This window comes from Humulus lupulus, chromosome 1 (genome assembly GCF_963169125.1).
Source record: "Humulus lupulus chromosome 1, drHumLupu1.1, whole genome shotgun sequence".
NCBI classification, from domain to species: domain Eukaryota; kingdom Viridiplantae; phylum Streptophyta; class Magnoliopsida; order Rosales; family Cannabaceae; genus Humulus; species Humulus lupulus.
In genome coordinates this window covers 94,079,327-94,094,464 of record NC_084793.1, presented here as the reverse complement: position 1 = coordinate 94,094,464, position 15,138 = coordinate 94,079,327, and the positions used below count along the sequence as shown (strand labels likewise).

Below are 15,138 nucleotides of genomic sequence, written 5' to 3'. Positions count from 1 at the left end.
GGCCCGGGAAAGAATCTACTCATCGTGTGGGCATGTTTCGAGGTCCCGAAAGTGGTGCTTAGGTTAAGACCCTATTCATGTGGATTCTCATTAATGGCGGTTATAATTGGTTGTGATTAGGTAATCGCTAAGGAACTAAAAGATCGATCGTTCTCAGGGGTCGTCCTTATTATACTTCTCGCTCAAACCTGAGGTAAGAAAACTGCACCCTGTGTATATATGACATGCGTGATTGTTATTGAGGCATGTTGATTGATAAATGTGGACATGGATTGCATATTAAATGCTAGTGAATGTTGATTATCTGTATACGGCACTGATTAGTCAGGGACACTAACCTAAGAGTCAGATACGGCATAAGCGTCCTAAACGCAGGGCCGACTGAAGATTAGATCTAATCGATATCAGCATTGAATGGATCTATGGCATTAATGCTGGACCGACTTTAAGGTCGATGAACTTATAAGCGCTTGGCTAGTCTAAGACTAGTTATTTAGAGCCAGGGCATATGGCCCTGGTGACTGCTTGTCACATGGCTAGGGAACGCTGTTCTAGGGTTATGACTCTAAGGTCATGAGGAAGGTTATGTTGGTGACCATTCACCATACACCTATCCTGTTCAAACTTATGAAAGATTCACTTACTAGTCAAACCCGAGTGACCCTATTGTCACATGGCTAGAGGGAGCTATACCCACTTTTGTGACTGTCACCTATTTGTTTGGACTGTTGGTCCTGAGTGATTATTACGATCATTGTTGATATTATATCATGTTTTATTATGCTTTTCTTGCTGGGCCTTGGCTCATGGGTGCTATGTGGTGCAGGTAAAGGGAAAGAAAAGCTCACCCAACCTTGAGTGGAGAGCTTAGGTGGTGATGTGTACATATGCGGCCGCTTGACCACCACAGCCAAGGCGTTCTCAGAGGAACTAGGGGGTTTACCCTAATTTTTGCCGCTTAGGTCGGCGGGGTTGTAAATTTGAAACAGTAATGACTATTTTGTACTGAGAACAACTTGTAAATGTTTTGATTAGCTCTGCAGAGCAGTTTGTAATGAAAATATCCATTGCTTTTTATTGATTTTCCACCTTAACCTATTAATCACATTTAGAGCACGCTTTTAACCAAAGGACTCGGGTAGCGGGTCAAATTTCCGGTTCACCGATCACCGTCACTATTCTGCGATAACCAGGGCGTTACATACAGAGTGCGTTTACAAACCAAGAAGATATGAAGTATGCGCGGGGGTACGGCTTTGACTACCTTAGGTGACTGACCCTAAAGGCCATGCCAGACAAGTAGTGGTCGTACGAGTGAGGAACCTGGTGTGGTCCTTACCAGCCAGTCTCTGACATTCGTATTAAACAAGTAGTTGAGGCACATTCAAGTACTAAAGTGAAGGTGCTCCCATAAACCCTGACCATGTACTGAAGTCGACACCACAACCATTTGCTCCACTATGACCCGTGCCCCAACCCTGACAACGTACATATGTACAATCTTATCCCCTGGGACCTCAATGTATTAGGAGCCATTCGAGCCCCACTATAAATGGTTCTTCACCCCTCCAGCTAAGGGGTTGGAAAATTCTTGTAATATTAGACTATTCTAAGAGCAATATACAAGTTTTTCTTCTATTGTTCACTTGTAACCCTCCATCATTTTTCTACAAGTTCTTTTGCATTCATTAGGTTTTGATTAATTCTTTGAGTTTTCCTTCCATATATCTTTAACGATTTTCTGTCGTCAACAATGAACAATCGGAGCAGTCCAAGCCTCCAAAATGGAGCCGGGGAACACCAGAAAGGAAGTAGTTGGTTTGGTGAAGTTTTGCTAAAGGGACTTGATGAGCGCAGCATCCCGCTGTTTGGTGTACTTCCAGTAGTCGTGCTACTGAGTTTCAAGTGACACAAGCTGCCCAAGAAGTTGTTGGGAAACTTATACAAGATCTATATTTATTTTCATGTAGATCTAATATTAAACAAATTAATATGAGATAACCTAGAACATGTTTCTAAAATTTAATTCAAAGAGAAACAATGATTAGAATACTTACTGTATACGCAGCGAAATGAATGAGTTCTTCCTTTCGTTTCTCTAACCCTTGTATCCTTTCTGTCGCAGAGTATTACCAAGAAACTGAACCGATCTTCTATTATCTTCACAGTCTTCCAAAGTATCCTTAGAATCACCTAGACTAGAGTGGGAGATTCTCAACACATGAGATAGATACAGAGAGAAGAAGAGAAAATAATAACGAGGCTTAGAAATAGGACTTGTGTTTATAGAGAATCTAAAAACTATCAGAAAATTTGACTTGTGACTTCTGAAATTATGTTTTCATCTCTCACTTAGAACTCCTTTTATAGACTCAATTAGGCCATTTAATTTAATTAAAAAACCAATAAAATAATAGCCAATTAATAGCCCTAGGTCGAAATTATCATGGCTTTAGGCCTATGAAATTTCTCATTTGATTATAAGCCCATTAGGCTTAAAATCAAGGTCTGTATTATTTTCTATTGATTTAATTAATTAAATAATTATTTAAATCCTTTATCAAATTAATTATTTATAATTTGAACCTTGATTTAAACTTATTTATTAATTTAGACACCAATTTGTCCTGATTAATAAATCTGCCATAAAATCTATTTTCTTCTCTAAATTGTATAACTCTATAAAACTATCCGGTCAATTTTGATAATTCTAATCGATAATTAAATCAATTAATTGAGACTATCTAGATGATTTTATCCAAGGTAAAGTGGGGACCATGAGCCTATGAAATCAAGCTCCAATAAGTTATCATAAATATAACAAATAAATTTACTAACTTATCAATTCCTCGTGACTCCACTAAAGACTCAGAATTGCACTATTGAATTCATAGAAAGCTTTATAACAAATATAGATACGCTATTAATTATCCATTTTTACAACCATAATTGTCACTCAATCCTCTATAGATGGTCTACATTGAGATGGGACTAAAATACCGTTTTACCCATCATTGTCTTTTATCCTTAAAACACTTAGTTCCTTGTAAATGATATTTCAATAAACTAATTTAATTACTGAAATGAGATCTCTATCATTTAGCACCTTAAACCAAACTAAAAGGAAACCATCGTTTCACTTCTTCATCATAAGCTATAGATGTTCATATCTATGATTAACACTCCCACTCAATTATACTTCCGAGTTCCCAAGATGTAAGTATGGGTTAGTCCGTAGGGTAAGCTGGTAACGAACAAGTCAAATAACTCAAATAATACAATCAATTAGAATACTAACCACTCAGAATTGAGATTGAATTGACCTATGGTCAACTATATGATATGACTAGAATAGATAATAACGGTATGTTTACTTATCATATCAACTATCAATATTGGTCCTGTCCGATGTAACAAATACATCCGATCTTATCTACTTTGCTAACCACAATGTGTAAGTAGATCATATCATAGATTGGCAAGCCAGTGCAAATCCCGTGCATTGATTAATCTTAGGACTAACTTCTTTTGAACATATAATCATATTGACATTCCACTGTGATTACGTCACTATATATATGATTAGCTATATGCTCGGGATGTAATAGAAGTTTATATTAAACAAATAATCATGAAAATAAAACATGTGAGCAAAGTGATTGACCAAGTAAAAAAATGATTTCTATTCTTTTATTGATAATAAATGAGATTACAAAGAAATTGGGTTTTAATTAGGGCATAAAACCCCAACAGAAGTTCCCTCTATTGAGCAAGGAGGTCGGCGAGTGTGGGAGCAAGGGGCGGAGCTGGTGGAGGAATGGGGGATGGCCCAACTGCTGACATAGACATGCGACTCACTAGTGATGGTGAAGTCGATGTCCCGGCGCTCAAAGAGTACATCCTCAGTGGAGGCAGAAGGCATCTCAGCTTGAATGCACAACTGTGTGATGAGTGATGGAAAGAACAACTTTCCCTTTTTCTTCTTGGCACAGCTAACAATCTGCCTTGAGATCAACTTGCCCACATCGATACTCAAACAAAACAACATACAATATATTAGAAGAACCCTCTCCTTGGACACCGTAGTGTCATGTGTGGTAGGCAGCAAGCGACATTTGAGGAAATGCAACCACACTCGAGCTTCCGGCAAAATAGAAGTGTGCAATAAAGTGCGCACACCAGCAGAAGAGACACACCACTGAGTGCCGGGAGATGCGACAAGTTGCAGTGCCTTGTCAAAATTGTCTAGTGTAAGGGCCAATGCCATATCATTATACACAGCGCACTCAACACTGGCCAGCCCAAATAGTGAATTAATATTTTCACCAGAAAAGGAAACAACCTTGCCTCGAACGATCACTTCAGAATTCTCAAAGGATGCTCTGTTGGCATAAAACTCTCGCACCAATGGGATGATAGCATGCTCTGGTTTTTGATAGAAAAACCTCCCAATTGTGCAGTTCAATGACACTATTGATGAATGCTGGCACCTCAACAGTGGTGGGTAAGAATCCTTTTTCTGGGAGCAACTTCTTGGTCTTAATGGACTCATACCGTTCCCTAGCCTAAGCAGAAAAAAATTTCTTAGCGGGACCTGAAAGGACAAGAGTTTTCTTGGTGGTTGGGGTCGGTACAGCAGTGGGTGGTGGCTCGGAGGCAACTTTAGTGGTAGTGGAGGTCTTTTGTTTCTTGAGTGGAGGTGCGGCTGATGCGGGTTTGGCGGCTCTTTTGGATTTGGGTCGGGTTGGTGTTGATTTAGTTGTTGGTGGGGTAGTGATGGTGGGGGTAGGAACATTTATATTGAGTGGGGAATGCAAAAGTAATGGGGTAGTGGGAATCTGTGTGGCTTTTGGTGGGGCAGTGGTGGGTGTGGATTTTTTTTTTTTTTTGGCTAGTTGTGGGAGAGAGGTTGGTTTAGATTTTTGTTTGTCTTGTGGTTGGACAGTTGATGGTGGGGTAGATTTGGGGACAGTGGTGTTCTTTTTGGTTGGTGGTGGGGTAGAGGTTGGGACCTTGGTATTTTGTTTGGTTGGTGGTGGGGTAGGGGTTGGTTTGGATTTCTTTCTCTGGGCTCATGTTTTAGTGGCCATATTGGTCAAAAAGGGAGCAGATATATCACAAATTAGTCAACACAGCAACCCAAACACCCAAATACCAAATACACTGCTTCTTAATGAACACATGAATAATACAGCTCACAACAATAAACCACCCCCCCAAAATGCCAACAGAACACAGATCATGTAATGTCCTGCATTTTCGGGTACCTTGAAACGACTTGGGTCGGGATTGTTTTCCCCGAGTTAAGAATATTATTTTAAATAATATTATATTTTGTTTGGAATTTATTTCCATGAGTTACTGCTAGCCAAATTATGAATGTTGTGTTTAAAAGTCACGATAAGACTTTCGGTCTTGGACTGACACAAAAACCGTGATCGGGTAAAAATCTCATAAAATAAAATGAAAAACTATGGCAAATATATTTTGGGCAAAAATTACATTCATAAAGATTAAAGTTTGGTAAATGGAATTTTTAGGGCATTTTGTGTTAAATGCTTAATTTTGCTGAATTGGGGAATTTTATTCCATAAATAGACCTTAGGTTAAATTTTATTGTGATTAATTAAATTAAATGTAAGAGACATTTAATTTAATTATTATGTGTAAAATTTTGTGTTAAAACTTAATAAGGGTGAAAAAGGTTATAGGAAGTCAAATTGGATTTTTTTTCTTCTTAGGAAATATTTATTAACCTTTATATATATATATAAAATATATGATTACATATATAACAAAAGGGGTGGCCGGCCATGTGATATAGTTTAATTGGGTGGACCGACTTTATTAAGTTTAATCCCATTTTAAATTTAGGGTAAATAGTCAAGTGGGTAGTAAAACACTTGAGTGTTTTAGGATATTTTTTAGAGTTGTATAAACTTTTCTAACCCCCCCCCCCCCCCCCCCCCCAAAACGGACCCTTTACTCTCACAAACACTCTCATCTTTTTTTTGAAAACTCTCTCAAGTTTTCTCTCCATCTTCAACCTCAAGAACACTAAGGAGGCTTGGAGGCATTAAGCTTTCGTCTATGAAGGGTTTTTCCCTAAGGTAAAGTTTCAATAAACTAGACTTTTGTAAAGTTTTAACTATAGATTGTTCATTAGCTAATTATCTATGTTGTTGGGGGGAGTTGGTTAAGGTTTTGAAAGGGTTTTGAAGGAGCCAAAGCTAATAGGAATATCCAAACCTTAAGCAAGAACAACAAGAGGTTAAAAGTTTACTTTTTATGGTTGTTAAGCATTATTTTGTATATTTAATACTTAAAGTTTCTTATTGGTGATGTAATAAGGTTATGTTAGTTGTTTTATAATTTTTATGATGCTTGTGTGCTAATTTTTGAAAATAGGGACCAAAACCCCCAAGGGTTTTGTTGAAAACCCTAAAACAAAATACGTGTTTTGAGCTGTGACTTCCAAGGGGTCAAGTACCAGCGGTATATTGATTTTTTTAAAATTTAATTTTACTGTCATGTTTTTGAGATTGAGTACATAAAGTTGAGCTTTTGAAACACTAAAAATGTTTAAAAATGAGTGATTTATGCTATTTCAAAGTTTAGGTAAAAAACTTTTTTTTCGTATTCTTAATTTCGGGACCAAGTTTGGACAGCAACTGTATAGAGTAAACGAACCCAGTTTTTTCTAAAATTTGGTGGACATAATATTGGCATAATATAGTATTACACTGTAAAATTTGGTATGAAAATACTGAACGGTTTGAAAGTTATTAAGTGTCAAAATTTAGAAAAAACTAAGGACTTGAAAATAAGGTCATTTTTACCTCATTGTTGGAAAATAATTTCACCAATAAAAAATGCTCCTTTTGACCTAAGATTTTACAAAGACCTAAATGGCATACCAAAAATGGAATTGAGAAATTTTGGTAACAATTGGGTAAGTAAATTTAAAGTTATGAACTAACAAAGTATGTAGTTAAAAATGTGAAAAATATGGTTTTCACACTTGGTGTAAAAATGAGATTTTGGAACTTAAGGTAAAAAGTGAAAGTTTGCTTATTGCAAGATAAAAACTTGGTAAGACTTGAAAACATATTTTGACCTAAAATACCACTTTAAGTGTAGTGTGAATTATTTTTATTAAAGAACTTTTTTATTCTTTTTAAAAATAAAAGATTTAATTTATTAATAAGTTAATAAATTAAAAGAGGGTTTAAAACCCTATATTTTGAGAAAATAATTAAGTAAATTATTCTTCTGGTAAGTAAACTTGATTAATTGATTTCAGAAAATTAACTAGTCAAGATGAGAAATTTTTAATGGTTTTCCTAATTAAGATAAATTAAGTTATTTTCTTAAAACAGTTTTTAGAGATTAAAACCTTAAGAAAAAATAAAAGGAAAATTAAGAGTTATTTTCTTGAAAAAAATAATTAAGGAATTTAATTAGTATTTTTTTGGATATAATACCGGCTAAAATCTTCTATATATTTAACCGACTTGTTGAAAGTACGGGTTAATATCATTACGTTTAAAGAATAAGATTTTTAGCGGATTGTGGGAAAATACTATTGCGATACTCGAGCCTAGGTATCGAGACCATAGGATAGGTCTCCCTAAGACTTAGGGTTTAGTCTCAAATATTTTTATATGAATTTCCTTAATGGGTTTAAAACCAAATAAGGATTATTAATCCTTACGAATAATTTTTAAAATGACCAAACTGCCCAAAATAATAATAATCAATTATGAAGCGCCATAATTAATCCGAGTATACTTTATGGATAATTACAGTATTGGCTAAAGCATAACTGGACTATATATTGGAGGGTGAAATCCTGCTCAGAGCTAAGGACTCCAAGTAAGTAAACTTATATTGTGTGGCTGCAACATGAAATGACTATTGTATTGTATGTTAGTATAGGGACACATGCATATATATACACTGTCGTAGCAAGTTTCTTAGAGACGTTAGTCTAGTGAGTGCTGATTTTGAAAATATGATCGGTAGATATCCGTCATATCCTAGATGGCTGATCCCCGTCACATTGCTTGATTTTATTATGTCCGGTTCATTACCGCAATGAGTGGCCAAGAGGTGAGGATTGTTGGTTAAACCTAGGGGAGCCAAAATAAATGGGACCTAGGGGCCTTCATGCTTACTTAATCAGTGAACGGTTTGAACCCGAGCAAGTGCTCTGATAAGTTATTCTCGGATAATAGCCCTGAATATTGGCCATTCAATGAGAGTGCCTATAGATACTAGGGGTTGCCATGTTGAGTGAGGCTGAACACCCTAGGGGCAACTGCTCACCAGCACCACTGATTAACATAGAAGTCTCTGTAAACCCGTGTAACTTCGATTACACTCTTGGATAAGTAGTGATTCCCTAGGTAACTTGTTGGTTACCTATGTGAGGGATTTACTCTTGGATAAGTAGCGATGCCCTAGGTAACACGATAGTTACCCTTGATGGGGATATTTATTGGCTAGATCTTAGTGTTAAGACTCGGTTTCCTCTTACAGATTAGCATTTATGCTGGAGGGCGTGTTATGCTCGAATTGTTGGAAGTTGTCGAGCGTTGGTCTCGAATTATATTATGATATATTATATCTGCTTGCTCTAGGATTTTATGAGTGCAGGTATTTATTTGTTGATAAGAAATAGTTGTGATGTAATATATCTGCTTGTTCTTGGATTTTCTAAGTGCAGGAATTTATCTGTTTATATGAAATAATTTGTCATTGGTTATTAGGCATGACCATAAGTTTGCCAAGATGCTTTTTCATTCTTGAAATTGATTGTGTAGGGTCCGGATGGATCCGAAACCCTAATTCTCTGCATGCTTTTCTTTTAAAGTTGAACTTACTAAGCGTTTTCTCTTACCTAGTTGTTTCTTGCTGTGGGTAAGAACAATGGCAAGTCAAAGCAGTGAGCGCTAGAGTATACCTTGCAAATGTACATGTGGACCGACCTTTTGGGAAGCCGTTTTATTTTTTCTAAACTAGGCTCACTCTACTCTTTATAAAATATGTTTGTAATTAAATGTTAAGTATGACCATACGACTTTTTAAAAAGTTTTTTTTATACGATTTTTTGAGACATTTTGTTAATTAAAAACATTTATATTTTTGCATTATTGAGTCTTGAAAATCTGGGTCATTACAGATCACCCAAGCAATATAACAACCCCCGAACAATAATGCCAAATGATTTCCCAATGGCTGACCCCAAAATCAAACACTAGCAATGAATCCAATGCCCAACAATATTCACAAGACTATAACAGAACAAGGAAATTAGTACCCCATATGAGAATGGCTTGACCGAAAGAGCTGGTGACTTTTGATCAGTTTTGTGAAAGGAAATGGCTTGGGAAGCCCAACCTCTTGTTTGGTGCTTGAATGTCGAAGGCACTTGGTTCCGAGGGTGGTGAACGGGTTTGTGATGGGGGCTGTCACTCTTCCTCTCCTTCAGGCTATCGTGGGTGGATAAGATCAAAGGGACCCGAACAAATGGCGCCTTAGTGCTGAGGGTGAGGATTGCGTTTGACTTTAGCGCGTGGGTACAAAGTGAATGGCTGGGTGGCACAAGCGGATTCGCACCTAGGAGTGGTGCGCGAGTGCTAGCTGTGCCTAGGAGGCGTGTGTGATGTAGCCGCGCCTAGTGGCCGCGCGACTGGATGGCTGGTGAACGGGGCATCTGCGTGAGGCGCAAACAGAGGCGCACCTGGGGCTGATGGCTCTTCTCGGGTGATGGCTGGTGAGTCGAGTGAGGGTAGGCGCTGGATTACCAGTGGCCGTGGGCGGAAGGGATGGTGAATAGTGGTATCGATGTGAGGAAATGGGAAGTATGGGTGAGGGAAAAAAGGGTATCTGAGTAGGATATATACATATATATATTTTATATATGTTTCTGAGCCCCCGATTCCAAACCACACATATTGTTAGCGGAATGACTTCCGCTCCTTGAATCTATTATTTCCCAATTGTTTTATTGAAAAAGTGTTGGGTCAAGTACACTTGTTTGTACTATTCTGACAGCAGCTTAATAGGGTGAAGACCTACTTTTCATTTTAATATACAATTTTTACTCATGACAATCGGTTTTGGTTACCGGTTGGATTTTTTTATAATAAAAAAGTTAGTTAAATAGGGATATAAATGTCTTTCTATACCATGTATATCTTTCCATATAAAAATAGCTATCTGCACATTATTTACAAATGTTAGCACAAGGATTAAATAAAAGTTACACAGCTTTTACTATAGGATGCACATTTATATTTTAATATTTTTTTGTTGCTAGAACTCATGACCTTCAACATTTATATTAATGTTTTTGACTTTAAAGATGATTATCTACTATTTATTTATCTTTTTTAATTTTTGGAAATACATGGTTAAATTATTTTCTTAATAATGAGATTTTGATTGTAAACTTGTTATTTTAAGTTTTAAAATTCTAGATATTTAAAATTCAAAGTTCCAAATCATATAGGAATTGGGGTGATTTAAAAAAAAAAAAATTTAGTTTATATTGTATGCAATATATTTATATTAAATTTGACAATGTATCATATTAAATAATTGAGTAAGTAACACAACATTTAACATGTTAGTGAATATAATTTTTTCATATAAAAATAGCTATCTGCACATTATTTACAAATGTTAGCACATGGATTAAATAAAAGGTACATAGCTTTTACTATAGGATGCACATTTATATTTTAATATTTTTTTGTTGCTAGAACTCATGACCTTCAACATTTATATTAATTTTTTTGACTTGAAAGATGATTATCTACTATTTATTTATCTTTTTTAATTTTTGGAAATACATGGTTAAATTATTTTCTTAATAATGAGATTTTGATTGTAAACTTGTTATTTTAAGTTTTAAAATTCTAGATATTTAAAATTCAATGTTCCAAATCATATAGGAATTGAGGTTATTTTAAAAAAAAAAAATTAGTTTATATTTTATGCAATATATTTTTATTAAATTTGACAATGTATCATACCAAATAATTGAGTAAGTAACACAACATTCAACATGTTAGTGAATATAATTTGTCCATATAAAAATAGCTATTTGCACATTATTTACAAATGTTAGCACATGGATTAAATAAAAGGTACACAGCTTTTACTATAGGATGCACATTTATATTTTAACAATTTTTTGTTGCTAGAACTCATGGCCTTCAACATTTATATTAATTTTTTTGGCTTGAAAGATGATTATCTACTATTTATTTATCTTTTTTAATTTTTGGAAATACATGGTTAAATTATTTTCTTAATAATGAGATTTTGATTGTAAACTTGTTATTTTAAGTTTTAAAATTCCAGATATTTAAAATTCAATGTTCCAAATCATATAGGAATTGGGGTTATTTTTTTAAAAAAAAAAAAAATTAGTTTATATTGTATGCAATATATTTATATTAAATTTGACAATGTATCATATTAAATAATTGAGTAAGTAACACAACATTCAACATGTTAGTGAATATAATTTTTCTTAGTTATATTTATTGCAATTCAATATAAAATGTTATTACATTGAATTACCTTATTTTGCTTGTAGTTAAATAATCGACATGTTTCGTCATCATATGTTAACACAGCTTGGTTTGGCCTTGATCTTAAATTTGTTGCATAAGTTGCCTGTGTACTGCCAAAGTACCACCGATCATAGGTCTGCCTTTCATGACGGTTGGTATTTGGATCTAGACCACCTCGAAGGGAGAAGTCTTCATTATAACCTATATGCTGGTATTGTATTGTTACAGGCTCTTGAAGATGTGATCTGATTGGGAACATGTGTTCCATAATCAACTGAAAATAAGATAATTATTATTCATGCAATGATAGTGTTAAATAATAATAAATATATTTATTTTTATTGATTTTAACATATAAATAAAACATATATAGATCAATATGTCAATCGGTTTGTTTATGAAAATATGATCAATACATAAGTGTAGTAATAACAATTACAAAATGATTCCATGATTTAACTATTAAGAGATAGTGATCTTATAAATAATATCCAGTACACAATAACATTGCATCCAATAGGTTGCGCATTACACATGATCATCATAATCATTCCCAAAAGACTCCTGCGTTGAATAAGGCATGTCACTTTCACCTCCCGCGTGTTCATTCCCCGATTCTGTGTACCGATCGATACTAACACTGCTTGTGTTTTCCCCTCTTCCTCTTCCAGTTGTGCGGCCACGATTGGGACATGTTCGACGTTTGTGACCAAGGGCACCGCATGCTCCACATGCCCTTTGTCTGAAACCTGATCCGTCTGTTGGAATCCCATGCCCGTTGTCCCTTCGCTGCCCTGGATTTCCTTGACCTTTTGTTCTGACTCTAACTGGGTCTTGCATTATGTTTGGATTTTCTTGGTACGATCTCCTCGTGGATGTGCCCTGTGACACTCCTTGGATGTCCATACCTTCCGTGAAAATGGCAGTGAGACAAGCAATTTCCTCCTTTGCTATGTTATAATATTGTGGTGACATAGACGTGTAGAAGTTCATCATGGTAGCATCTGAATTAAGTGCATTGAATCTTGACATTTCGCAATGCACAAAACTCTTCTTGAATAGGTTGGCTTATCTCCATGTTTTCCGGATGGGATTTTTCATGCAAGCTCCATCGTTTGAGGAGTAGTGAATTTGGGATTATTCTTACGCAACAGGACTTCATCATTGCCCAAATATGTCTGCATGGGTAACCGTTAGTCTCGTAGAATAAGCAACTGCATTCGAAATGGTTTGTTCCAAGAGTACGAGTGACCTTATATCTCGTTTGCCCATCTCGAAAATTTCCAACATTGAAGATAGTGTGATTTGCATGATCTTCATAGCTGCTGATGAAATACGCATTTTCTCTTTTGATTTTCGATTCCACTTTGTAGTACGTTTCCCGGGTGTAGAATTTTGCACACTGATCATAATAAATACTAAGAGCATCTGAGGATGGGAGATTTGGGAGCGTGTGCTTCATTGTAAAGTCATTTTCTCTTTCGATGTGCCTTATTTTTGTCACCGCGATGTCAATGGCTGTAACGAACTCACGTAAGGTGTATCTCTTCAAAAGGAATTTTTTTAGGTAGAAATTCATTGACTCGCAGCACTGTGTTGTTCTCATTCCAGCAACAAACTGCCCATGGAGGTAGGTTTCTGCTCACATTCGCTTTCTTCTGTATTGGAGTTGGCACCATTCGTTGTCTTCCATTTGATATGTCTCCATCAACTCTTTCCATTTGTTCTCAAACACCTCCTCGTTGTAGTATGAGTACATCAAATTATTGAATGCTTTCGTGAATCCAGGATCATTACCAGCCCTAGATGCATTTGTTCTTAGATGCCAAGCACATAATCGATGTGTGGATTCTGGAAGTATTTCTTTTATTGCCTCACGCATTGCATTATCCCCGTCAGTGACGATGACTGAAGGTTTTTTTTGATGGTGACATTCTAAGAATGCTCTTAGCATCCCTGAGTAAGTCTCCATTTTTTCATTTATGAGCAACGCAAACCCAAAAACACAAGTTGAGAAATGGTGGTTGACACCCATCAAAATGCACAATGGCTTGTTGTACGTGTTGGTCATGTACGTTGTGTCAAATGCTATCACATCCCCAAATGCCCGGTAGTCAATTCTTGCAGTTCCGTCGGCCCAGAATACGTTGGCGAGTCTGTTTTCTGTGTCAGCTTGGTGGTACACAAAAAAGTTTGGATCTCGCGCAGAAAGACAATCCAAGAATCCTAATGCACCTTCCGCATCAGTTTCCAGTTTTTCTTCCCTAATTGCTCCTGCTACTCTATTGTACACATCTCTGACTTGACATGGCATTCTCTCATAACCTCCCGACTGCATAGCAATATGGGACATAATTTGAGAAGTTTTTATCCCGGCTGAGTTCATCGAATGAACTTGTGCAAACAAACCATCAGACACCACACGATTATTCTTGAGGAATTGTAACTCAGGGACCGATACCATTTCATGATTATGTTCGTGGCTAAATTCTTTTGCCAACCATAAGTCGTTATCTTTCAAGTGAACCACTCTGAGAGCTGCCTGACATCCAGATCTTATGATTGGTCTTGATTGTTTTTTGCGATTGGGCATATCCACATATTCACTCCATCTATAACCTTCTCTTGTACAAACCCACCTTCTCATTGATACTACCCCATTTCTTCTCTTCACGACATTTGACCTTTTGCCAAACCCCATCCACTTTACATATATTTCATAGAACGACTCCCACTTATCAACCGAATCTAGATACTTACCAACAATGTCAATTTTTTCTAGTTCGTTAACTGTTTTAGATATATTTAACTCCTGTATTATCGAAGCCCACTCAGGATTTGAACTTGTATCAACGTCTACCATCTGTAAAGAAATTGTAAAACTTCTTAAATTTACCATGTTATATTTTGTTCAGTTTAAATTACATGTGGATTATGGAATAAGCCCATTTATTATTGGGCATTTGACACACTATTGTGATTGGGCTACATCTTTAAATGAAAATGGGCCCAATGTATGTGTGTTGTACTTTTAGTAATACCCATATTGCTAGGCCATGAATAGTTGGCAAAAAATGATATTCAAATGTACTTTCAGCCCTTGGTATTAATATAAAAACTTATAATTTTTGACAATGGTGTTGTGTAAGTAATAATGTGGAGTTGTATCAAATCCTTAAACATTATCCAAAAAAGAGGACTAAAAAAATAGACAAATGAGATTTTATTGATTTATCATGAGTTGTGATTTAGCAACTTATTTGAACACTATCATTAGAAAATTTGTTTTTTAATAAATTATTGTCTCATTCAAGATTCTTTTAATAAAATGTATAATCTTTCTTTAAAAAAATAATAAAACAGTAATTGTGACTAGACTACATATATTACATATGTATAACCTAAAAATATTGTGATTTCATAAAGCCACACGTATGACTACATAGATTTAACTACGGTTAATATCATCATTATACCACCAACATATATACACGTTTATCGAGCACTATAATCTTTACTAACATGTACAGATTATTTTTCGTTAATTAAG

General features: G+C 35.6%; 1 protein-coding gene across 1 annotated transcript; it reads right to left on the bottom strand.

Annotated features, from left to right (window-relative positions):
• Positions 1-13,230: 13,230 nt before the first annotated feature.
• LOC133818395 (protein FAR1-RELATED SEQUENCE 5-like) lies at positions 13,231-14,451 on the bottom strand. The gene has a single exon (XM_062251255.1). It carries the CDS (start codon positions 14,449-14,451, stop codon positions 13,231-13,233), a length of 1,221 nt encoding a protein of 406 aa, XP_062107239.1.
• Between the last annotated feature and the right edge of the window lie 687 nt (positions 14,452-15,138).